This window comes from Eubalaena glacialis, chromosome 10 (assembly GCF_028564815.1).
Source record: "Eubalaena glacialis isolate mEubGla1 chromosome 10, mEubGla1.1.hap2.+ XY, whole genome shotgun sequence".
NCBI lineage: Eukaryota > Metazoa > Chordata > Mammalia > Artiodactyla > Balaenidae > Eubalaena > Eubalaena glacialis.
This window is the reverse complement of record NC_083725.1, coordinates 9,169,252-9,193,709: the sequence shown is the minus strand read 5'-3', so window position 1 is coordinate 9,193,709 and position 24,458 is coordinate 9,169,252. Positions and strand designations below refer to the sequence as shown.

The 24,458-nt window shown below is 39.5% G+C and overlaps 2 protein-coding genes across 5 annotated transcripts in view; one reads left to right on the top strand and one right to left on the bottom strand.

Annotated features, from left to right (window-relative positions):
• Nucleotides 1–6,859, bottom strand: part of SIAE (sialic acid acetylesterase) — a 39,113-nt gene extending 32,254 nt beyond the window's left edge. For both annotated transcript variants that reach the window (XM_061203252.1, XM_061203253.1), the window contains exons 1-2: nt 6,782–6,859; nt 3,048–3,209 (exon numbers count right to left, since the gene is read on the bottom strand). In XM_061203252.1, coding sequence (XP_061059235.1) covers nt 3,048–3,209; nt 6,782–6,848 — 229 coding nt within the window. In that variant the 5' untranslated portion in view covers nt 6,849–6,859. The remainder of the gene's footprint in view (nt 1–3,047; nt 3,210–6,781) is intronic.
• Nucleotides 6,860–6,982: 123 nt separating this feature from the next.
• Nucleotides 6,983–17,094, top strand: SPA17 (sperm autoantigenic protein 17). Of its 3 annotated transcripts, none has more exons than XM_061202503.1 (5): nt 6,983–7,120; nt 8,222–8,402; nt 12,014–12,084; nt 13,882–13,956; nt 16,828–17,094. In XM_061202503.1, the coding sequence occupies exons 2-5, from the start codon at nt 8,249–8,251 to the stop codon at nt 16,966–16,968; spliced, it is 441 nt and encodes a 146-aa protein (XP_061058486.1). In that variant the 5' UTR covers nt 6,983–7,120; nt 8,222–8,248; the 3' UTR covers nt 16,969–17,094. The 3 variants fall into 3 exon arrangements, with proteins under 3 accessions (XP_061058486.1, XP_061058488.1, XP_061058487.1); XM_061202504.1 differs by lacking the exon at nt 6,983–7,120 and adding an exon at nt 7,147–7,320; XM_061202505.1 differs by lacking the exon at nt 13,882–13,956.
• Nucleotides 17,095–24,458: the final 7,364 nt, after the last annotated feature.

Here is a 24,458-nt window from a genome sequence, read left to right as displayed (position 1 = left end):
TGCTGGACAAAAACCTTTACGTTGTTAAATTCCACTTTGCTGTGGGCACCTAGGGGATTATAGGTAATAAGTTAAATATTAACAGAGATAGAGAGTCTGGCTGAAAATCCCAGAGTCATCATCAAAATTTAAATAGAAGTCAACCCTTCAATATGCCCTATAGTATCTCCTTTGAGAAACATTTTCTTCGCTGCCCTGTGAAATTTCTTACATGTCTATCTCTTTTATTCCAAATAACATTTTATCCATTTTGCTTCATGGGCAGGACAGAGCACGCTGTCCACGGAAGTAGGTTTGTGGATCTGTATAAACCACAATACCTTTCTTCTCTCCCAAGCCAGTGTGGAGAGCCTAACAAATAGATCTACCCGCCACCCCACCAATAACAATCTCTTTTCCTGTAAAATTACCTCAAGAGTCCACGAATCACCTGGCTCCCTTAAGTTGCTGCTGGATATTTTAACTCCAAACGAAGCATCACTTTGCAGTGAAGCAACTGAAGCATTACTTGAACCTAAATTGCTAAATGTGGAAGGACAGCATGAGACAGTGAGTTCTTGGAGGGTGGGCACATTCTTCTTTGTATTTTCTAGGGTTGCTAGCTCAGTGTTTTATACATAATAAGCCTTCGGTTGATGTTTATAGAATTGAACTCAAAATAAGTGAGCAGGTTCACTATCACAGTAAAGGAGAAGAGGGGCTCATCCCCTAATTATTACTTTTTATTCCTTCTCGTCACCACCTACCCTCCTGTCTCGTCTCTGGACACTCCAAATATTGGCCCTGCAACAGCCATGAAGGGGAAAAAACTAAAAATAATGCATAAGAACATTTTTAAAAACTGAAATGCTATGTATTATGTGCTTTCTCTATTTCTACGGCACTGTACAGTCTCTGTCTCCTAAATATTTACTGGTAATGTTATTTTTTAGCACTAAGGAAATCCTATTTATTGTTTTTAAACAATTACATCAATTCTTTAGATCTCTAAATCAATGTCTTTTTACTGAGAGTACCACTATCTGTACTCCGTACTGCTCATTTCTGAGATGGACGCAACAGAAAAAGAAAGCACTGCTAGTCTCCTGAAATCTTCATTTTCGGTATATCCTACAAGTCACCAATAGCATTTAAATCTAACAGAGAACAACTTCTCAATCAGCTTAAGCTTCCCTTTCAGGTCTCTGAATTTCACCCAATAAGCTTCTTACCTTAAAAAGTCTTAAAACCCAAGAACTAGAAGCACTTACCTTGCATCTATGCCTGGTACTTAGTATTACTTAATGTTTGCTGAATGGAAATGAATTATTAAAAGTCTGCACCAGCATCTGGATCGCTCTGGATTGGATATCGGTCCCGTATATTGACAAAACTAATCAGGTAATCCTTGTTTTCAGGGGCCAATAAAATTTCCACAAGCTTCACTGTCACATATATATTCAAGTCCCCTCTCAAACCACCAGCCTCCACATTAACTCCACCCCCACCAGAGAAGCCTCCTCACCTGACTCTCACCTCAACATCCCATAGCTCCGTAGTTACCTCTAACTAAGATACAACCAGGTCTCCACTTGACCCAGCCCTGAGCACACCTTCCTGCATCCGGTAACTCTGAGCCCTTCCGCAAGCTATCTTATACATCTTTATCTCTCTCTTTTTTTTTTTTTTTTTTTTTACATCTTTATCTCTTCTAGACAGAGACTCCTTTTAGGACGTCTCTGCTCGAGAAGCCTGCTAATTGCTAATTCTCACCTATTTGAGAATTAGCCACTATTTGGGGTCAAGCCTTCAATGTCTATTGCCTAAATATCATAACAGCCTGCTAGCAGGTCCCACCACCTTTAGTCTCATGCACCTCCAATCCTTCTTCCACAGTGGTGCCAGAGTAATCTTTCTAAAATACAAATCGGACTGTGTTATTTTGCCACTTAAAATCCATCTATCCAAAGTACAGTGTACGCTCCATAGCAACGACAAACAAGCCTCCCTACGTTTCCAACCTTATCTCCTGCCATCCACCACCGGTCGCACACCCCAGTGGTCCCGACAAACCAACCTGCCTGCCATTCCTCCAGTGACCCAGGCTCACTCACGCCTCATACCTTTGCCCAGGCTATTCCCGCTACCTGGCTTGCCCTGCTCATCTTTCAAAATAAGCCTTAGACTAAGTTAATTTTCCCTCTTAAGCACTCCCATAGCACTCTATACTTCCCCATTGTGGCACTTACTACACTTAACTGTAATTGCTTCTTATTTTTCTGTCTCTCCTCAAATCCATAAGCTTCATTAGGGGAGAGACCACATCTGTTTTGCTCATCACTGCCTAACCAGTACCTGGCACAGTATCTGGCACTTAGTAGGCACTCAGTAAATATTTGAGTGACTGACTAAATATTATAATAATAATAGTAACAAAAATAACAACAGCTAACACTTCTTCAGTACTTATTGTGTGCCGGGCACTGTTCTAAGTACTTTAGATATGTTCATTCATTTAACCCTCACAATAATCCTAAATATTCTTATCACTGCTATACAAATAAAGAAATTGTGACAGAGAGCTGTTAAATTATATGTCCAACGTTATATAGCCATTAAGCGACAGAGTCAGGGTCTGAATGGGGATGGTGAATTCCAGAGCCTAGGTTCTTAACCCCTCCTCAATACTACCTCTCTTTTATATATGATTCAGTTCAAATGTCACCTTCAGTGGAAACCTTCCCTTACCATCCAATCTGAGTTAGATGTTTCTCTTCTGTATCCCATGATACCCCATATCCACCTCCACCAGAGCACCTATCACACTGCACTACATGGCTTGGTGTCTATTCCCGTTATTCCATGAGCTCCTTGAGGACAGGGACTTTGACCTGGTCTTATTTTTCTTTGTATCCTCAGTGCACACGGTAAATACTCAAAGAACTTTGATGGATGGATTGATGGATGGATGGATGGATAACCTGAGCTGGACTCCTAGCATTCATTTTCAGATCATCCAGCAGGTGGCAGAAGAAGACAAAAGCTGAGCAGAGGATGGCCTGTCTTACCTTTCACACTGGTCACTTTCTTCATGATGGTTTCCTGATCTTGGCACAGAGTCACTGCCACTGTGGCTCCGGATACTCCATAGCCCCAAATCACTGCCCCTGCCGGCTCCTGCTGCAGAACCATGTAATTATCGATGTAGGAAGCAAAGCGAAAACCAACATCTAAAAAATTTAGCAAACGCTTAGGAGGGCATCGTTGGAGAGATTCATCACCAGATTGAATCTGGTTAAATGGCAAGGAACATACAGTCTTAATACATGAGGATTTGAAGATAACCAGTCCTTTTAATTTTCTAAAATGAGAGCTTATTCCTCCCGATTAGCTAAGCAACATAACAAGAACAGTTTCCAGCAATACGCATCACAGTACAAGATGACCAATAAGGAAAACTCACAAAGCCTAGGGCAACCCATTTACCACAAGCCTCCTCCCCTTCAAAGCTCTTCCTCTTCCTTTGCTCTCAGGCTTGGCCCAAACGCTTGACTCTCTCCCCCCAAAATCACCAAAATGCTCTTTTTATGCACCTCACAGATGGTATTTATGAGAAAAATAAAACGACTTCCTTTCCCTACTTCCCATTACCACTCCCACTCCTCATAGCTGGGAATAAAGAAGGCTGCCTCTCTTCAACACAGCCTTTTCTAAACTTTTTCCCCACTCTTTATCTCCCCCTTTCCATCCTCTCAGTGTCAACTTCCCTCAAATAATTCTCCTTATCGTGTTTTTTGACAACCCACTGAAAATTCTAAATAAACATTTATGAATATCTGCAACAAGTCTGCTTCCTTCTAAGGTAAATTCAGATAAAATTAAGATGCAAAAAATAAGGTCAGTGAGAGACAGAAGGTCAAAGTGTCTAAACAAAAGGTCTTTTGTTGCAATTCACCCATTTCACAAGCTAAATTATACAAAACGAGAACGAGTACTTGAAACTGTGGATTCTATTCTAGACAGTCACTAACAAGACTGAATAAGAATTCACTTTAACGATATCATTCCTATTTTTAACATCCAGCCTATATCGAAGTATTTTATTAATAACAAGCATCTATCCAAATTATCTCAGTGGGTTCCTCATCAAAACTTCATAAGGGGGAAAAAAACTTTTTTAAGTTACATCGCAATTTGTCTGAACAAAACAGACAAAACTCCCTAGAAGAAAATAATTAACAAAATTAAGATTTTTTTAAAGGGTTTTAAACAAAAATGATAGGCAGGAAAGAGAATCAGAACTAACAAAGCTGACATTTTCCCCCCTGGAAGCTACAATGATGACAGCCCCTTAGGCTATACTTAACAGGGGAGCACAGGTAATGGGGTCTCCTACACAGACTTGGTGGCCTATTTGTCCTGCACTTCGAATAACAACCCAGTCCCTAGACATCCTCAGCTCTCTCTTAGGAGTTTGTTCCAGCATAAAACCTACATGACAATCAAAGATCATCCAGAAGACCCACTGGGCTGGAGATGCACAGCTACCAGGAGCAAAACGCTCTAAGAAGAGACTACAACAGCCCAGAATTGCATAAGCACGCTGGAGGGAAGGGAAGAGGCGCATGTGTGGGAAGGCCTTGTCTTGGGTTAGTGTTTTATATGGAACAAAACCTGAAAACCAAAGGCCTAAGAGCTGAGCAGAAAGAGGATGGGGTGGGGAAGGGATTGAAGAAAACTGGCTGCCGCAGGCATGAGCCCAGGCAAATAAGGGGCTCTGGAGGTGTGCAGCCACCTTCTCAAATGTTGGGGAAAATACTTTTCCCGGTCAGTCTGTTTTCAACAACACACATTCACTGGACCTCTTTTTGCATGGCTCTATTCTGAGTTAAAGAATTTTAGAGGTGGAAAGAATCTTTTACACCCTGGGGTATAATCATGTTATTTACTGATCAACAGACTGAGACCCAAGTAGGTTAGGTAATTTTTTAAAATAGCTTGCATATTAATTCATTCAACAAATACTTAAAGATGCCTACTGTGTGCCGGGCACGATTTTAAGCATTGAGGATGTAACAGTGAAAGAAAGAAAAAAAAAAGCAGGCAAAAATCCTTGCCAGCAGGGAGCTTACATTCTACTGGGGAGAGTAACTGTGTCAGGCAGAAAGCTAAACACAGTACAGCTGTTAAACTTCTTTGGCCTCAAATCACATAGGTAGTTTAAGACAGGACAAGAAATCAAGCCACCTGATTCCAAAGTCACTGCAATTTCCACTCTGCCACAGTTAGATACTGGTGGTAAATCAAAGACAAATCATATTCCCTGTTCTTATAAAGCTCACATTCCAAGCTGATAAGAATAGACAGTGGAACATTACCAAGGAATTGAGCAATGGATAAAACAGGAGAACAAGACAAATAAAAGACACAACATTTGAATTTTTTTTAGGTCTTCAATGTTTTCTTTGGGTGTTGGAGTAGAAAAACAGGAATTAGTGTTCTGGGAAGTTAAAAGTAGACTGACAAAACTACGACAGTGGTTACCTCTGGTGAGGAACTGGTGGATGCACTAGGGAGGAATATCCATGGAGTCTCAATAAAACTGGCAATGCTCTAGTTCTTAAGTTGGGTGAAGCGCCTCTGGGTGTTCATTTTATCATTGCTACATACGTGTTTGCACATTTCAACTATTACGTGATAAACATGAGCACAGGGGGAATGATTTGAAGGAAAGAAGTCAGGATATGCAACCAAATAAGGGAAGAAAATTAGGAGCATTAATAAATTAAAAAATAAAGTCATTGTTAATGAAGGTGATGTAACAATATGACCCAAAGGCAAAGATAAAATAGTGATGTTAAAGTTAACAGCCTTTAACAGAAAAATTAATAGAATAATGGCCCTCTTCTCCTCTTTCCCTTCTCCCCACCATGTCATACACTGGACTCAAAGGTCACTGAGTGGGGATGAGTCAGGAAATGATATAAAGTGCTGCTAGTTTACACTTTTGTTAAACCCTGAAAAACCACTTAAGGGCTGCAGTTTGTCTGCATCTGGGTACTTTGCAGGTTCTTAGGCAGTGCAGTCATTTTTCTGCACTGTCTGTTCTCCCACCTCAACTTTCATTTCTGTTCTGTGACCCAGCATCCAGTCTGGGGTATTCAAATGACACGATATGACCTGGACAATAGTCAACGTGAGTCATCCTCCTCCCCAATGCCACGCATATTATCCCACCACCAGTGTCTGCGAGCTGCAGCTGGAATCAAAGCTGAGTCTTACATACTCCGAGCTAGTGAGGGGGTTGTATGTCTTAGCCCTAATCACCACTTAAACTAGGAAAATTTAATTCCCCCAAGCAACCCAGCCTGAAGCAAACCCTCCCCAGGGGCACCACTGAGGGGGCAGCACTGAAATGTTTTGGATGACTCAGTCACCAGTTTCCAAATATTATCTAACTAGCTTCGCCCCCTCCCCTTCGAGTTCCCCAGCAATTATTCAGACACTGCGGGCCTCGGTCTGGGCACATTTGGGCCTCCCCTCCTTAGACAAACCCAACTCTCCCGCTGCCCCACATGCTGCATCACCGGGGAGGTGGAAGGGAGTGGAGGAAGCGGACAGGCCGGGGCTCCTGCCCAGCGGACACCCGCAACCGAGGCCTGGGTGGTGGAACACTACCCGGGCTTCCTTCCCGGAGCTAGAGAGAAGGGCGCGGGGGGGCGGTCCTGCGGAGGACGCGGGACCTCGGAGCCCGCGCAGGCTGACGGACGGGCAGGGGTCGGGCCGAGCCCGGCCGCCTCACCTGCACTTGCGTCGGCCCGCAGGAGTAACGGCAGCACGAGCCCAAACACAAATCCCGGCGCGACCATGTTTGAGAAGAGCCCTCACCCCCGCGCGGGCCTCGGGGCGGGGCCGCCAGCGGGGGCGGGGCCGTCGGGGCGGGGCCTGCTCAGGGCGGAAAAGGCCTGACTCCGCCCTTCCCAGGCCATTCAGTCCGCGAAGCTGTCCGCGGCCTCCGGGAGGGCCCGTGCCTCTCCTCGGCCGCCGTAGTTGAATGGAAAAAAACAAAACAAAACCCGGTTTCCTGGCAACGAGAAAACACAACCTGAACCATCGGCTCCAGCTCTGAGAGACCTAAGAGGTGAGGCGGTTTACCCCATATCCTTTCCGAAATCGAGACCTCGCCTTTTCCCTTCGCCTCTCGTATTCTCTCAGGATCCCCGCCGCATTCCGGGAAGCCTAGGGCAGACTGGGAGCCAAGCAGCGAGTCCGAAATCCCAGATCCTCGACGTGCCGCCCCCGACTAGACCGTGTTCCCCCTCCGACCGCCCTCCACTCCACGTTAGTTCAGAGTCTTTTCTTTTTCACAACCCTAGAATGACTCAATGCCTCATTTCCTGTTCCCTCAAAAAAAGAAGAAAAACTCTATAGATTCGGCCTCATTAAACCGACTAGTCCCCCACCTAGACCCCTACCACGGCTTCCGGCCTTATTCGGCATTGACGCTCTCACAAACAGGCCAGGTCCCTGAGTGTTGTTTGCAGACTCAGTAGCCCAACCCGCTGCTTAGCAGCTATCCTTATCTGACCCTTGTATTCCAAGACAGGAAGAGAAGACCTGGTCGAGACAAAACCAGAAAATGTAAGCATCCCCAAACTTTGCAGGCTGGAATTGCAGATTCATGACCTTGCCCCAGCCGCTCTGTCCCCACTGCCCCTTCCAGAGTATATATAGATGCTTCAACGAGGCATTGTAGGTCATGCTTCAGAAGTGGAAGCTAAGGGAACGACTAAGTGTGAAACTTATTCATTCGACAAATTAATTTCTATAACAAGGACTAGTTTTTTTTTCTCTCTTTTTTTAATTTTAGACCTTAAACAGGGTCTTTCCGGCAATTTAAGATGAATTTTTAACAATCATTCTCTCTCAATTCCTGTGGGATAGCAAAAATTACCATTTTAAAGACAAAGAGGGAGAGAGAGGAAAAAGTACTTAGTATTACAGTGAAAAATCTGTGCTTTTTGTAATTTTTTAAAAATAATTTCACCTATTATTTTTAATATTCTAATAATGGAAAATTTCAAAACTCTTTGGAAGAAATGGATGGACTTGGGCTGTGTTGGGGGAAAAAAGGACTGAAGTCCAGAAATTTGGAGTCTCAGAAGTAATTTGTTGTCATAGTTGTGATTATATAAGTAAAATCAGACAAATTTAAAGACAGTACTCTTTAATGAATCTCTAGGTACAATAGGCAGTTCCTCCCAAGGAGATGTCGATTCCATTCTCCAGCACCCACTACCGAATTCCACAAGGATTTGGGAATCTTCTTGAAGGGCTCACACGTGAGATTCTGAGGGAGCAACCAGACAATATACCAGCTTTTGCAGCAGCATATTTTGAGAATCTTCTAGAGAAAAGAGAGAGTAAGCTTTTTTAAAATCGGCATTTTTTTAAAAATAAGAGACTAAGCATTTGATTATGGTGAGACCTGCTTAAGACCATTCCTATTCCACAGAAAGCCTTTATGGGGCAGGTATCTTCAACTAACAGTTCTTGCTATTTGAAACAGCATGTGCCTTTTTGACAGGCTCTCTTAAATCACATTATTTCACATTATTGAAGATTACCTGTTTATCACTCAGACCTTCTTCTTTGTATTTCTCATGGACACGTGGGGTGGAAGGGGAGCTCAGGAGAGCACCCACTCTAGCTATCTGTTTTCCAGCATGCTGTTCCTATGCCTCCCAGGCAGTTGACTGTCTATTCTTCCTAGGAGGAGAGTTTATGGTTTTCTTTACATTTTGACTCTTCTTACTTGAAAGTATTATTAAGTGTTGTAAAAAAATAATTCTATACTCCTTAGATTCAATAAGTTGGTATTCACAGGGCTATATGAAACTGTTCCTCAATAAAGGTACAGAGAAAACCTGCTTTGAAAAGTGAACTTCCAGCTTGGGAAGGTAATTTATATTCTTTTTCTATATTTCCAAGGTCCCATCCTGTCCAGAGACTAAGATTCCTGCCAACAGTGACTCTTTGGTTGAGAGCCAAAGCAGAGTTTCTTCACTTCCATAAATAAAATTTCCAAATTCCCAGCCTTGAAGGTTCATGACAATCAAGACCTGACCCACTGGTCAAAATGAGAATTATTACAGCTATAAGTTTCTATTAAAAACCCTGACTAGAACAACCATTTTGTTTAAGCTGTCATCATTACTTTTGATTACAGTATTCCAAAAGAGTAGTAAAGGTGACTAGAAATCGTCACAAGCAAATAAACATTCCATTTTTAATCATTTTACAATTTATTGTTACTTGAGGAAGCAACCCAAATATTCATCATAGAGGATTTTTTGAATAAACTTGAGTACATCTACACTACTGATTAATGTATAGATGTAAACAAACAGACAAAAATGGAACGAGGAAGATCTCTATGATGTTATGCAGTGACCCTCAGGATATATTCGGTGAAAAAAGTAAGGTGGAAAAAAATGTATTTAGTATGCTACCAATTATCTAACAAAGAGGTGTGGATATGAATACATAACCGTTCATTTATATTTTTTAAATGGAAGAATAAATCTTTAAAAAATTAACATTTACCTCTAAAAAAAAAAAAAGCAAAAAAACATTTACCTCTAGCAGGAGAAGGAACAGAGAGCGGAGGGAACAGGATAGAAGCTAGACTTGTCTGAATACATCTTAAATTCAAAATCATATATGTTTCACATAGTTATAAAATAGAATTAAAATTTTAAATTGTTAAGCAATTTCTAAATTTAGAAGCAAAGTGAAACAAATGAACCTAACTAGTATTAAATGGGTAACATAACCGCACAAAAAAGAATTATTTCAAGAGACTTTATAACACAGTACTTTGTGCATTCCTGGTGGATATAGCCTAAAAACAAAATGAAGTTTTAAAAAAAAATCTTAAATTGTTTTCAGTTATCACTGGAAATAATAATATTTAATAATATTATAGTGCAGTTATTCTGTAATTTTTTATATATTGTAGAACATAGCAAATAAGTAACTATCCTACTGTTATTAGGAATAGGATTTTTAGTGTAAGAAAAATGACATACAAATATAAAAATGAAAGAAGTTAATGAAATCCCATAATTCTAAATTTGAATTGAAAAATATCATCAGACTTCATGATATATTTTCTCTTTGAAAAGTGAAAGTATTATTTTCTAGCTCTCTGTATTTTTTAAAGGCCTCAAAACAATGACCAACCCAGTACCAGTGAGCACCTAGTTCCTAGACTTTGGCCTCCAGCTACCATCTTCCAGGAACCAGAGCTTCTTGGAGAACTAACCAATCCCATAAACTGGGCAGGAAATAGGCAAGATGAGCCTCAACACCTTGCCATACCAGAAAATAAGAAAACTATCAAAGATTATTAGAGTTGTTTCCAAAGGGCTCAGGAACATCTGAGCACCTGAATAAGCTCCTACTGGCCAATTTTGGACAATTAGAGCATCAATAAGATTAATAAATGCAGTGGATTGAAATTCATTCAATTTGTTAAATATTCATTAGTTCATAATTATTTACTAAAACAAAAACAAAAACAAAAAACCAGAAAACTTGTTGAGAGGATCCTAAGGAACCAACTGATTAATCTGAAAACTGGTAAATAAAGGAAAAGAATCAAACCTTTAACCTGCCTTTTATGTAAGAACTGTATTTCAGGGTAACCAAACAGGGAAAGTATTTTTTATTGAGTACTCCAGAAATAAAGAAGTAATGACCAAATTAGAACATTGCCATTTTGCAACCCCTAAAGAAATTATCTAAGCAGTCATCATCAATGGGTCCATAAAAATTGTATAAAGAGAAACAACCAGATATTATATATCCCCTGGCAGAATTATACCGCACTACCTATGAAGTATTCTTGGAAAAAAAAAATCAAACCTGAATCAGATAAGACCTATAGATCTAACTAGCAATCTACAGGAAATTCAAAGGCAGAGGAACTTGGTAAAAAATCATAGTGGGAATGAAATCAGAAATATCTAAACTGTGGAAAACTCCAAAGGAAAAATGACTCAATTTCCTCAACAAATAAATTGCAAGGAAAAAAATGTGGGGTGGGAGGTAGGGAGGTTTCAATTATAAGAAATTTAAAAGACATAACAAAAGTCTGTGTGTGCTCATTGTTTGGGTCCTGATTTGAACAAATCAACAGTAAAAAAAAAAAATAAAAATGTATTAGACAATGGGAGAAATTTGGATAGTTGATGATATTAAGGAATTATTGTTAGTAGTTTTAGGTGTGATAATGGTATTGTGGCTTTATATCTTAGAGATGCATACTGAAGCAAGTATTTGTAGATAAGATAGTAGGATGCCTGGGATTGGCTTGAAAATAATCAGAAGAAAGGGCAGGAAAGTGAGTGAAGTTCCAAATAAAATAAGATCAATCATGAGATTATAATTGTTGAATCTGAGTAATGTGCTCATGGAAATTTGTTATATTATTCTCTCTACTTTCTAAGTCTGAAATTCTTCATAATGAAAAGTTAAAGAAAAATTCTGTTTAAATACTTCTATGTCAACTGACTACATAATATGCCTAATTTTTAAAAACTTCTCCCATCCTTCACTTTTCCAAACTTCCTTACTATTTAACATTTATTCTTTTTACATTTTCTCCCATGTTTGCTAATACATAATAAGTTTCCATAACTATATAATGATAAATTTCTATACTTATATTTAAGTATTAGCATTTGTTCTCTGTCTCTCCCATTTTACTGTAAACTCTGAAAGCAGCAATTAGGTTTTTTAACTGCCTTTCTAAATATCCTCAAGGGTTCATCTAATGTTTAATTCATCATCATATATTTAATAATCACTGGTTATATCTACAGCAGTAGGCTGTGTACAGCGTCAATAAAATTTTCGACTGGCAGTAAAGGACCTATAATTTGAAAAAGAAAACATTTTATGTTACTAGTCTACATTTACTTTAATGAACTCAATGTAAGTCTGAAATTATTATATTTTTGTTATTTAGAAACCAACTTTGATCCAGCAGAATGGGGGACTAAGGTAGATGACCGCTTCTATAACAACCATGCATTCAAGGTATGGTCCCGTGAAGCTATTGGATTTGGTTAATTCTTCTCCCTGTCTCCAATACAGAGATTATTGGGATCTCCCAAAATCATGAATATTGTGAGAGGCATCACAAATATCTTATGAAACCTTTTTAATTGTGCTGTTCTTTCTGGCAGGAAATTCTTTTCTAAGATATCTGAATCGTGTACAGTACTTAGCTTAAATTTAAAGATGATCAACAGGAAGCATGTACTTGAAAGTGATAGAATAGTTACTTTCATTTGTCGTTCCAATGTTATTGAGTATCACAGTGCTTATCAATAGCAGATACACAATAAATATTGGTTGAATTAATGAATGATATTTCATAAAATAAAACGCTGTTTGTCCAATTATTTCATTATCATTGACGTCTTACAAAAGACTGATTAGAATTAAAGATGGTAATGGTTTAGAGTCTTCTCTATTAAGCCAATCTGTTCAGAGAAACAATCCACCTTCTCTTTAGCAGCATTCTCAGAACCAGTCTTTCTCAACCAAGACGCCTCAAAATAATTAAGCCCTAAGCCAAAGGCATCCATTGCACGTAAGGAATCAATGTCTCTTCTTTGTATCTAGAACGATTCTATTTATGTACCATCCTTTGGAAAATTGAGAAAAATAATCACTTCAAGAATTCTGTGTTCTCTGATCCCAATGAGGAACACCGGTTGAGAAAGGCTGTGTGCGATCCAGCGTCATTGCCTCCAACTGGCAACTTGGTGGAAATTCAATCTCAGGCTCTACCCCAGGTCTACAAATCAGAGGTTAAATTTTAACAAGATCCACAAAGTAACTTGTAGGTACATTAAAGTCTGAGAAGCACTACTCTAGGCAAGTATGATAATACATTAGCCATGAAGCAGCAGCAGATAGTAGAATTAAAAGGAGTCAACAAAGGTCAAATTTTGATGGTGTTGCACAGTAGATTTGGGGGATTTCCTGAGGAAATCCCCCTGTCACTTATTCCATGAGTTCAAAAGTGAAGTTCCATCCATCTGTGCCTGCCAGATATGGGGGTGTTCTGTTTATTTCCATTTAACTAGATTCTCTGTGTTCATGTTTGATTGAAATCAAAGGAATAATGTTGAAAATTTTAAAATCTTATTCACATAGCAGTTTTAGAGTGGTTTTTCTTCTCTTTTGAATTCTAAAGGCTTTATTTGATTAGCTTATATGTCCTTAAATTTATGTTTTATGAATTAAAGAAGCTCTTCCCATAAGGTTTTGAATTAACCATGCTTCTATTCTGGAGTAAGATTTCAGTAACCATGTCAAAATAGATGGAGCTGGTTTCCCTTTTTTCTATTTAAATCCTTCCCCACAGCAAAACTTACTTCTTTGACTCAGTTTTTAATCTACAGACGTCATTAAAAAGTCAACTTGACCTCATACTATGGAATACAATAGCATTTATTTCATTCCTGTTTGAGAAACTATTGGCACCTCTTTTTTATTCCTTGTTCAGGATTCATTACAGCATCATATCAACTTTTAGTATAAGACAATGGTTTGTTTTTAATATAAAACAATATTATACACATTCCAAAAGCAAAAGATCAAACTTTTTAAAACCAATTCCTTGGTCTTTAATATTTGTTTATGCATATTCCCTTGAGAGTTTTCTTTTACCCCTTTTCCCAACCTACTTTCCTTGTTAAAAAATATGTGTTTAATTCCCACCACTTATCAATAACTTAAAGTAATATTTAATTACCTTTAAGCAGTTTGATCCAAGACTTTACTGTTTTGGAAACATTCCCTATTTGGCCCTCTCCCCTCTAGGAGCAAGAACCACGGGAGAAATGTGAGCCTGGAAAAGAAAAGTCTCAGACATCTATGAAAGAGGTGACAGCCTTAGTAAGTTATATTTTCCATGTACTATTGGATTCCTACAAAGAATGACATCCCTCAATTTAAAATTAACCTCCAAATATGAATCCAGTCTGTTATCCATATTGCTAAAATCATGATTTTGCTTTTTAGATAACTAGCACCAGTGATATACTAACTGGTGGATCAGTTTTAGCCATGCCTCTTATAAAGGAAAACTCATTCTTCCCCTTAAAAATAAAATCTTATTTTCCAAGATTATGGAAGAAGATTATGGATGGGAAAATCTCCCCAAGGGGAAGAACAGACAAAAATCACAGCCTCAGTCTTTTTTTAAAAATTTTTATTGAGGCAAAGTTGCTTTACAATGTTGTGTTAGTTTCTGCTGTACAGTGAAGTGAATCAGCTATATGTATACATATATCCCCTCTTTTTTGGATTTCCTTCCCATTTAGGTCACCACAGAGCACTGAGTAGAGTTCCCTGTGCTATACAGCAGGTTCTCATTAGTTATCTATTTTATACACAGTGGTGTATATATGTCAATCCCAATCTCCCAATTCATCCCACCCCTTCCCCCCAGTGGTGTCCATACATTTGTTCTCCACGTCTGTGTCTCTATTTCTGCTTTGCAAATAGGTTCATCTGTACCATTTTTCTAGGTTCCACATATATGCATTAATATGCGATATTTGTTTTTCTCTTTCTGACTTACTTCACTCTGTATGACAGTCTCTAGGTATATCCACGTCTCTACAAATGACCCAATTTTGTTCCTTTTTATGGCTGAGCAATTTTCCATTGTATATATGTACCACATCTTTATCCATTCATCTGTCGATGGACATTTAGGTTGCCTCCATGTCCTGGTTATTGTAAATAGTGCTGCAGTGAACATTGGGGGTGCATGTGTCTTTTTGAATTATGGTTTTCTCAGGGTATACAGCCTCAGTCTTGATCCTTCAGATTCACCTTCCACTTCAGGAACTTCTCACTAATTGATGCTGTCATCACCACACAGTGGTAAATGTTCAGACATAACAAAAGGAAGCTCATGGGGAATTGCATACAGCCAAATAAAATGGCTTTACACAATGAGTCCTACTCATCTTCCATGCATTTCGCTCTACAAAAATGACCTCCTGCCTGACAGCCTACATCCAAGCAACAGTGGGTTAGGCTCGGTCCACTCTTAAAGATGCCTGTATTCAGTGGTGTGCTAAAGCCAGCTCTTAAGAGACAATCATGCACATATGTACACAACCCCATGTTCAGTAATATCACTTTGATAGCTTGAAATCAGCCACAGTGGGAGTATGAAGATCATGATAAATACTACAAATCAGGGCCAATTTTTTTTTCTGGAGAGCCAGTTGTTAAACATTTACCAGCACGTCACTGCCTATATGCTTCATAGTCCAGGTTCACGAGGCCAAGCCTAGTGAGAAAGAAGAACTCACAGTCTACAGTGTTGAAGGCCAAACTGCTGAGTTTCTTTTTATGTATTAATGTCCCAGTTAGTTACCCAATAATTGACACCCAAAATGGGCAATCCCCCTCCAGGAATACCTTACTTCCTACCCAGTGGGTCATAAGTTTACCTTATAACCTTTATAAGTCATCTCAGAATTATATCAGTGCAACTCAATCAGCCTAACATTAGCATAAGATGCAGTGGGAGGACAGGAAAGAAGGAAGGTAGTGTCATTTCCTTACATCTTTAATAGGTGCCCTTACACAGGTCTTTATGACTTTGAATTGACAGCCCATTGATTTCCAACTTCAGCATAATTCATTTGCCCACATTAGGGCATCATCTCAGAGGATTTTATACCAATCTGTTTGCATATTAAAGTTTAAGAGCTAGATTTGCCTCTTTGTCATGGGGGGAGGGGGGGTTTGAACAACCCAAAGGTCCATTAGTAGGAGAATGAGTAAATAAATCAAAGTATATCAGTACAATGGACTACAATGGTGTCATTAAAAAAAAAAAAGGAATGGGCAGAATTATGTACTGAATAACATAGAAAAAGGGAAAAAGGGAACCAAGATACATTGTTACATGGAAAAAGTAGCTGCAGAACATTGTGATTAGCATGATCTCATTTTTTTAATAAAAAGGCAAATATATACCCATATGAATACATTTGTATATAGAGAAATTTTAGAAGGATATATATACTCAATCCATAGTGATGGGTTACCTTTTAGGTATAGGATTTGGGAAGATGGAGAAAACTTTCACTACCAGTGGTATTTAAGTTTTTAAATGTATATGTATCACTTTTATAATTTAAAAAATATATTAAAAGCTATATATCTATTGACCTGTACACTTAAGATCTGTGCATTTCACTATCTGTAAATTATACCTAAATTTTTTTTAAAAAGGAAGCTGTGTACAAAAATTCAACCAACCATGTTAAAACTGATTTTATTGGACTAAATGGATTCCTCTTTGGCATTTCACTTTAAATGTATGATTTTAATTAGCTCATCATTGAGAAATTAAAAATAATCCATTTTGTGTAATCATGATTATTTTGAAACAGCACATTTACTATTCTTCTTGGCACTTTTACCCTGCTTCAAGGATTCTCACTTATTTCCCCCCAAAAAATGTTAAATAGGAAGCTGTTAAATAGGAGCTGTTTGGCGGGGAAGAAGTTGGCAATGATCTTTTATTGCAGAGAAATATCAAAGAGTGACAAAACAAAATGTCTGATATTTTGGCATTCACTATTTGGTACGTATACAACGTGATGATATATAAAATTCCTTCAGGAAGCAACCCATCTCGATTGTTACATCCCTAAGTTGATGAAGTTTATGCACTTATTTTTATAGCATCAAAATATGAGATGCCTAAGAAGTCTCTTACTTTTTCTCCTTTCTGAGAATGAATCTTCTGAAGACAAGGACATGGAGGAAAATGCTGCTCTCAAAATCCAAGCAGCCTTCCGGGGACACTTAGCCAGAGAGGAGGTAAAGAAAATGAAATCGAGTGATCTTCAAGAAAAAACAGAGGAAAACGAGTGAGGAGACTGGCTTTACCCCCCAGAAAACATGAAAAAATCCAAATCCATCAACCTTGTTGTGACTGTCTTTTTTTCTTAATAAGTGAGATTTGATGTAGTGAAATAACATTTGTTGCTGTTGTGAAAATCTGTCGTGAGCATTTGTTTAATAAACATGCCATTGAACACATGCCTCTTGAAGACTTCTCTGAGATCATGAGTCTTATTTATACTTCTCCCAAGTCTATGTCTAGAGACCCTTGGATTTAGAGTTACAAAGCTGGAGTATCTGAGTTTTCAGAGATCTCAGAGGCTGTGTGATTTAACCATTATCTAATGAATAACTCCTCTCTATCACATCCCTGAAAAATAGTCCTTTGGCTCCTCTTTCACTCCCAGTAGTAGAGAATTCCACTGCTTTTCAAGGATAGTCCATTTAGTTTTTGAATAACTCAAATTATTAGAAAGATAAGTTGAGTCAAAAATCTGTCTCCCTGTAAGTTTCACCCATTGGTTTTCATTTGTCATGTATGCAATCTTTTATTGAAAAAAAATGTATTGCGCACAATTCATGTGCTGGGATTTAGTAGTAAATATCTGCTCTTACACTCATGCAGCTGACAGTTTTCTTTTTTTTTATTGTCTTGCTCTCCAGAACCACACAGAATAAGACTAATGCATAACATTTGCAAAAAACAAAAGTTATCATAACATCATAAATGCTCTCTTCTTTAGCTCAAACTTCCCAAGTTTCTTTAATGTGTAAATGATAATACCTATTTCACAAATTCAGGAGCCTATGTCTTTTTTTTTTTTTTTTTTTCAATGAACCATTCAAGCTGCCAGTGCCTTATTTTTAGAAAGTTCAGTTTTCCCTTTCTGAGGCTTCCCCACCCTAGAATATCCAAGAAACTGCAGGGTTCATGTCTTAGACCAAAAGATGCAGTTCCCTTCCCAAAACAAAACGGAGAGAAAGTGGAGTCTTAACATTTAATTAATGTTGTTGCCTTCTACGAGCAGCAGACTGAGGTAATGTCCTGGCTGGTTAATATTCCTGTCTGCACCACAAAGGATGTCCCAGGCTTTGGTTCTAGGGTGACACCTCTCTTAGTTCACAGTCACACAGCCATTATTCCCCAAAGCTCAATAACATGCTTGGGTGGCTCAGACTTGAAGAGCTTCTAAAACCAGCCATATGTTATGCACATCAACTGCATACACTTAGATCCTTGTCTTAAGCTCAGACATTCTCTTTTTGCAAAGCAGAAAGGTACCCCATTTGAGTTACCCGATTGCCCTTTCCTATCAGAGCCTTTATTAGGCTCTACAACAGAAGTTCACCCAAGTGATCTTCTCCACCCAAATACAAATGACTTATGCCAATGATTTCAAGGTTGTGACATTCATCCTAATGAATTATGACATTGATCTAATCTCCACTCACCTCCAGGCAGCCATCCCTCTTCCAAGGTCTTACTGCCAATAGAGAGCTATGGGCTAGCTAAACACAAGTCTCTAATACCCAATGGACCCCTTCCACCCATCCTTAACCCCCTTCTCCCAGGCTTAGAGAGAAAAAAATCAAGTGTCTTCCAGGATTCCAGCTGTTCATTCCCTCATTCCATTCAAAGCACCTATTCCAATCCAACCCCTTTCCACCCCAAACAAAGTCATCCTGCTTGGGAGATTATCAAGGGGACTCCAAATTAAGGCAAAGACTTGACTTCCCTGTCCTGGAGAGAAGACCAGAAGAGAAAAAGTTTTTTTCCCAGTGAATATATAGTGGGGCAAAAAAAGGTACCAGTTAACTTTTTCAATAATTCTAATATACATGTGAAGTGATTAAAACTGTGCCTTCCATATAGTCAGTATACACACACACATACACACACACAAATCTAGGGATGGTGATATTTTTGGTGAAGGAGGAAAAGAAAGAGGAGAAGGTAGAAGAGGAATGGGTGTGGTGTTAGGACCATACATATGAATTAATACTACATTTGCATGTGTCTGATTTTCCTCTTATCTCTCTGGCTGCTCCTTCTCAATCTCCTTTGCTGCTAATTCTTCAACTCCTCAACCACCAAATACTAAAATGCCCGAGGCTCAGTCCTTGGACCCCTTTTCAAGTGATCATACTTACCTGTGAATCTCATCCAGTCTCGGCTTTAAAGGCCACCTACATACTGATCACTCCCAGATGTATACCTGCATATATTGGACCTTTCTCCACTCCAGCTCCAAACTTGTATAATCAACTGCCTACTGAACATCCCTATTTGGATGTTTATATGCAACTCAAACTTAATATGTCCAGTAGCATGTTTGTGCTCCTGATAATACCCCTCAAATCTTCAATTCTCTCAGTTTTTCCCATCTCTGAAAAATGGCCATTCCAGTCTTCTGCTTGCTCAGGCCAAAAACCTAGAATTCATCCCAAACTCATCTCTTTCTCTCACACCCCGTTTACAATCTATCAGCAAAACCTGTGGAATCTGTCACTAAAATATACCCAGAATCTGACCACTTCTATTGTTACCACCCTGGTCCTAGTTCCCATCATCTCTCTCATGAATTACTGCAATTACCTCTATATTGGTCATTGCCACACTAATGCTGCACAACCCATTCCAAATTCAATGATTTAAAACAATTATTTTTTCTCATGGACCTGTAGATCCATGTAGACTTTAGCTGAGCTGCGCTGGACTTCAAGCTTGAGAGTAGATTCCAGTCTGCTCTAAGCTAAGGGTTTGTGGGTTAGCTGGGGAAGGTCTGCTTCAAGCTGTGAGCCCAAGAGTCAATTGCAGTCCCTTTGCTTCATGTGTCCTATTCAGAGCCCATGCTGAAAATGCTACCTGGGGCATGACCACCATTTCATGGTGGTCACAGAAGCACAAGCAGGAAAAGCCAACATAGGAGAATATTTCAAGCTTTTGCTCCTAACACTTCCACGAACATCCCATTGACCAAACAAAGTCATTTGACCGAGCCCAAAGTCAAGAGGTGAGGAAATACACTGCTTACCATGCAACCGTGGCAAAGGCCTCGTGTATGCGTAGTACTACTGTGAAGAGGTAGTGAAGAGTTGTGAGGAACCAATAACTCAATCTACCACAGTCTGCACTCTTGGTTATAAATATTCACATCCTTTTGACATGCAAAATACATTCATTCCTATCCCACGGCCCCTAAAAGATCCATCAAATCCTTGAAGTCCAGGATCCACATCAGGTCCTGATATGGCTCTTCTTGATGTAGAGACCTATGAATTAAAAGAGCAAGTGTCTTGGGAATTCTCTGGCAGTCCAGTGGTTTCACTGCCGAGGGCGTGGGTTCGATCCCTGGTCAGGAAACTATGATCCTACAAGCTGTGTGGCGTGGCCAAAAAAAGAAAAAAAAGCAAGTGCCTTCTCATACGCCCAACATACCACAAATAATGGACAGGGATAACATAACCACCAAAAAGTACTCTCATTTATAAAGGAGAACAATGGAAGCAAATAGCAGTCACTGGTCCAAACCAATTATAAAATCCCACTGAGCAAAGGTCCTCAGGTTCCTCTATTTGGGGAGGGGAGATAATGTTTCATGATTAAGCGCTGATTCTGCTCCCTAAGAATGACTGTCCAGTCTAGTCTCCATAGCTCTTATTTCTACAATCTAGGCAATCATTCTTTTTCCATCATCTTCCATACATCTTGCCTTGGAAAGAGCATTGGAAAATTACCCTTTTGGGTGGATGTGTCTCAACCTGATTCCTGTCTGTAGAAAACCGAGAGTACAAAGATGTTTACATCTCGCACACCCTCAGCCTCTTTTAGTTGTTGGCAATGCTTTGCCGATAAACTTTTCCAAGAAACTTTGTGGGTTTTCTGTGTGTTTGACTCTAGTCAGCTCCATGTGTCAAAAGCTGCACTCACAATTTCTTTATAGATATGCTTCCCTCGCTCTCTAGATTTAATTCTATTGAGGAGTGAAGAATTGGAACCAATATTTCAATAAACTACAGCCTCGTAGCTGTCATAACTGGTCTCCCCACCTCCATTCTTTTCCCCTTTCAACACAGAGGCCAGAATGTCCTGTTATAGTTTACGTCATATCATGTGACTGCTCTTCCTAAAACCCCCAGTGGTTTCTCATCTCACTCCGAGTCAAAGCTAAAGTCTTGATAACGGTCTACAGAGTTCTATGCAGATCCTGCCTCCCATTACTTCTCTAACCACTTTTCCTTATCTTTTTAATTTTTCTCCTTGTTTCCGAACACCATTCCATCCAACCTGTTTACTGCCTGTTTCCTGCTGCTGGAACGAATGCTCTTGGAGGATAGGGATTTGCTACTTTGTTCACAGCCTTTTTAACATGCAGCCAGAAAGGGTGAATTATTTCTGGTGGCTTAAACAGAAGGGGGAGAAGTCCTAACAAATATCCCTTCTGTCAAATTATCTTTTTTTTTTTTCACCAGTCATCAATTTTATACACATCAGTGTATACATGTCAATCCCAATCGCCCAATTCAGCACACCACCATCCCCACCCCACCACGGTTTTCCCCCCTTGGTGTCCATACGTTTGTTCTCTACATCTGTGTCTCAACTTCTGCCCTGCAAACCGGTTCATCTGTACCATTTTTCTAGGTTCCACATACATGCGTTAATATACGATATTTGTTTTTCTCTTTCTGACTTACTTCACTCTGTATGACAGTCTCTAGATCCATCCACGTCTCAACAAATGACTCAGTTTCGTTCCTTTTTATGGCTGAGTAATATTCCATTGTATGTATGTACCACAACTTCCTTATCCATTCGTCTGTCGATGGGCATTTAGGTTGCTTCCATGACCTGGCTATTGTAAATAGTGCTGCAATGAACATTGGAGTGCATGTGTCTTTTTCAATTATCTTTGATTGGGTTATACATCCATCCCTGAATGGATCATTGAGGTCTGGGGAAAAGAATATGCTAATTGGAGTACACCGATCACTGTCAGATCCCGCCCCTGGAGTAAGGGGTCACCTGGGTGAAAGTCAAGGCAATTTGAAGTTCCTTGTAGGAAACAGAGTAATGTCAGGAGGAAGGGATAATGGATGCTGGGCAGCAAACAACAAATACCCATCACAGTACTTTAATCCACATGGCTTCTCACTACACTGCACCGTTTATTAAATTTTTTGTCAAAACCAAAGGCTAGGGAAGCATCGAGAAAAAAGGAAATAGTTAAAACAGTGAAGGAGGGGTTAACAAACACAGGCATGTAGAGATTTAAGTCGCCTGCCATAGAAATTGCAATGTGAACGGTGTTTCTTGGAGCTGTGCAATGCAAACAGGGGAATCTCCCAAAAGAAAGAGCTTTGGAGTCTAGGAGAATATGAAAATCGTGTGAGAGAGAAAACACGGAAACCGTTTTCAAAATACATGCAAAATGTCGCTCTGTGAGCAGCCACGTGTGAGAGTTCGTGAACATGAATTTTTCATAAAACGTTCGTATGAGCACTGTACCTAGAGGAAAGCAACCTTCTATCAAGATCGTTAATCAGTCCTCTTTAATAAATATAAGTCCAGTATAATCTGGAGGGACATGCTCTCTGTTGCACTGTGTACGGAGCTCGATCCGTGTCTCTGTGAGTGAGAGATGAGGCCCAGATAAGAATCTGATTGTTGCTGTCATTCCGCCTCTAAACATATATCATTCACTTCTTTTTTAAACCAGAGTAGATTTTCTTTAACAAAATATGTTTACCTTTTCATACATTTATTCTGGTCCAGAACACTTTATTTTAGTTTTTAAAAAATTTTTTTTCTTTCTTTTTTTTTTTTGACCGCGCCATGCGGCAGGTGGGATCTTAGTTCCCCGACCAGGGATCGAACCCATGACCCCTGAGGTGGAAGCACGGAATCTTAACCACTGGACCATCAAGGAAGTTCCCGTAACACTTTATTTTAAAATAATCTTCATCTTAAAGTACTGCATTTAAAAAAATATTTTAGAACATGGGTCAATGTCAAAATTTGCTAATTAAGCAAACATTTCTTTCAATGTTTAATAATTTTCCATACTTAATAATATCGTTCACTTTTGTTGTTGTTCTAAAGCAAATGAAACACTGACTTCCCTAATTTCTCAATAAAATTAACCCAGTAGTTCCTCTCTATACCTCAAAACAACTTGAGTTTGAGTTTCCTAACATTTGAAAACATTTCAACAGGTACCATATTTTCTTCAACTGCGGGTTTTCTCCTATGAAATTCTTCCCATGATCTTATTTTATGGGAAGGAGGGGAGATTATACAGGAGCCAGGTACTAATTTCCCACATGCAGCTCTCTTGGCCTGAGGATATTTCTAAAGTGCAATTTACAAACATAGGACTAGCACTTCGGCTCTTCATTTTTAGTCCTCTTTTCCCTCTCCCATCTATCTCTAAGGAGTGTATAATGACGACCCATTTTGTATCAATTTATGATGTTAATAAACTCATTTCCAATCTGAAGTGCTTTAGACAAATAGTGCTACTGGGATTGACAGTTATTTATGCCTGTGAGGCTCTCAGAAGAGACTGAACATGCAAAATACAATATTTCACAATGTGAAATTATTTTCGTGAATGAAATGTGCTTGGAAGTAACCAGTCTCTGTTGTGTAGAGGAAAAAAGCAAACCCCTGCCAGGTGACAATGTCACTGTGACTAAAATCTCAAGAGCCACCACACTCATTACCAAACACCGTGGCAGAGGATGGTTAACACTCTAAGACCAAGAAATCACCAGCGGAAATGTATAAACACACTACCCCAAGGGGGTCAGATATAATGGAGAAGGTATGAACATTGGCCATCATTCTCTCCCTGAAGACACCTGTCTCAGAGGCTTCTGAGCAAGAACCAAGGCATTTTATTCCAGTGAAATTACATTACTAAGAAGTAGGGCTCAGTTTGATAAAGCAGGCGTTAAACCGATTTTGGAAGCTATCAGAAAAACCTGTTTTTGAAACAATAGAAAGCACGCTTGGCTGGAGACCTAACATGCGATTGGTAGAGAAACATGATCACTACAGTGTAATCCTGATGATGAGTTTAGAGTCACTTGCGTTCAGATTGCTTGGCTAACATAAGCCTAGGGTGTGCTGCCCAGACCTACCTCCACCCCACCCCACTTTTTCAGGACTGAAGGCTGCTTCCTTTCTAGGAATTGCCTTCAGCGTTTGGGAGCTGCTTCAGCCTAGATTGCACCCTCCCTGGAGGCAGCTTGCATCTAATGACTAGCCACTGCAGTGGTACAAGGGCTGGGCCCTTTGCCTCAAACTGAGGCAACCCTGAAGGGCCAGCCCAACTCTCAGCCAGCCATAGGACTGGCTGAGGCTGTGTTGCAACTTTATCACATTTCAACTTGGTCCCCTATCCAGTCCTGCTTCCCTACCATCCTTACAGGTGTTGGTCCTGAATACACTCTCCTATCAATCACTTCTACTCAAACTCTCTAAACTGTTGGTCCAGAAAACCATTCCCAGGGGA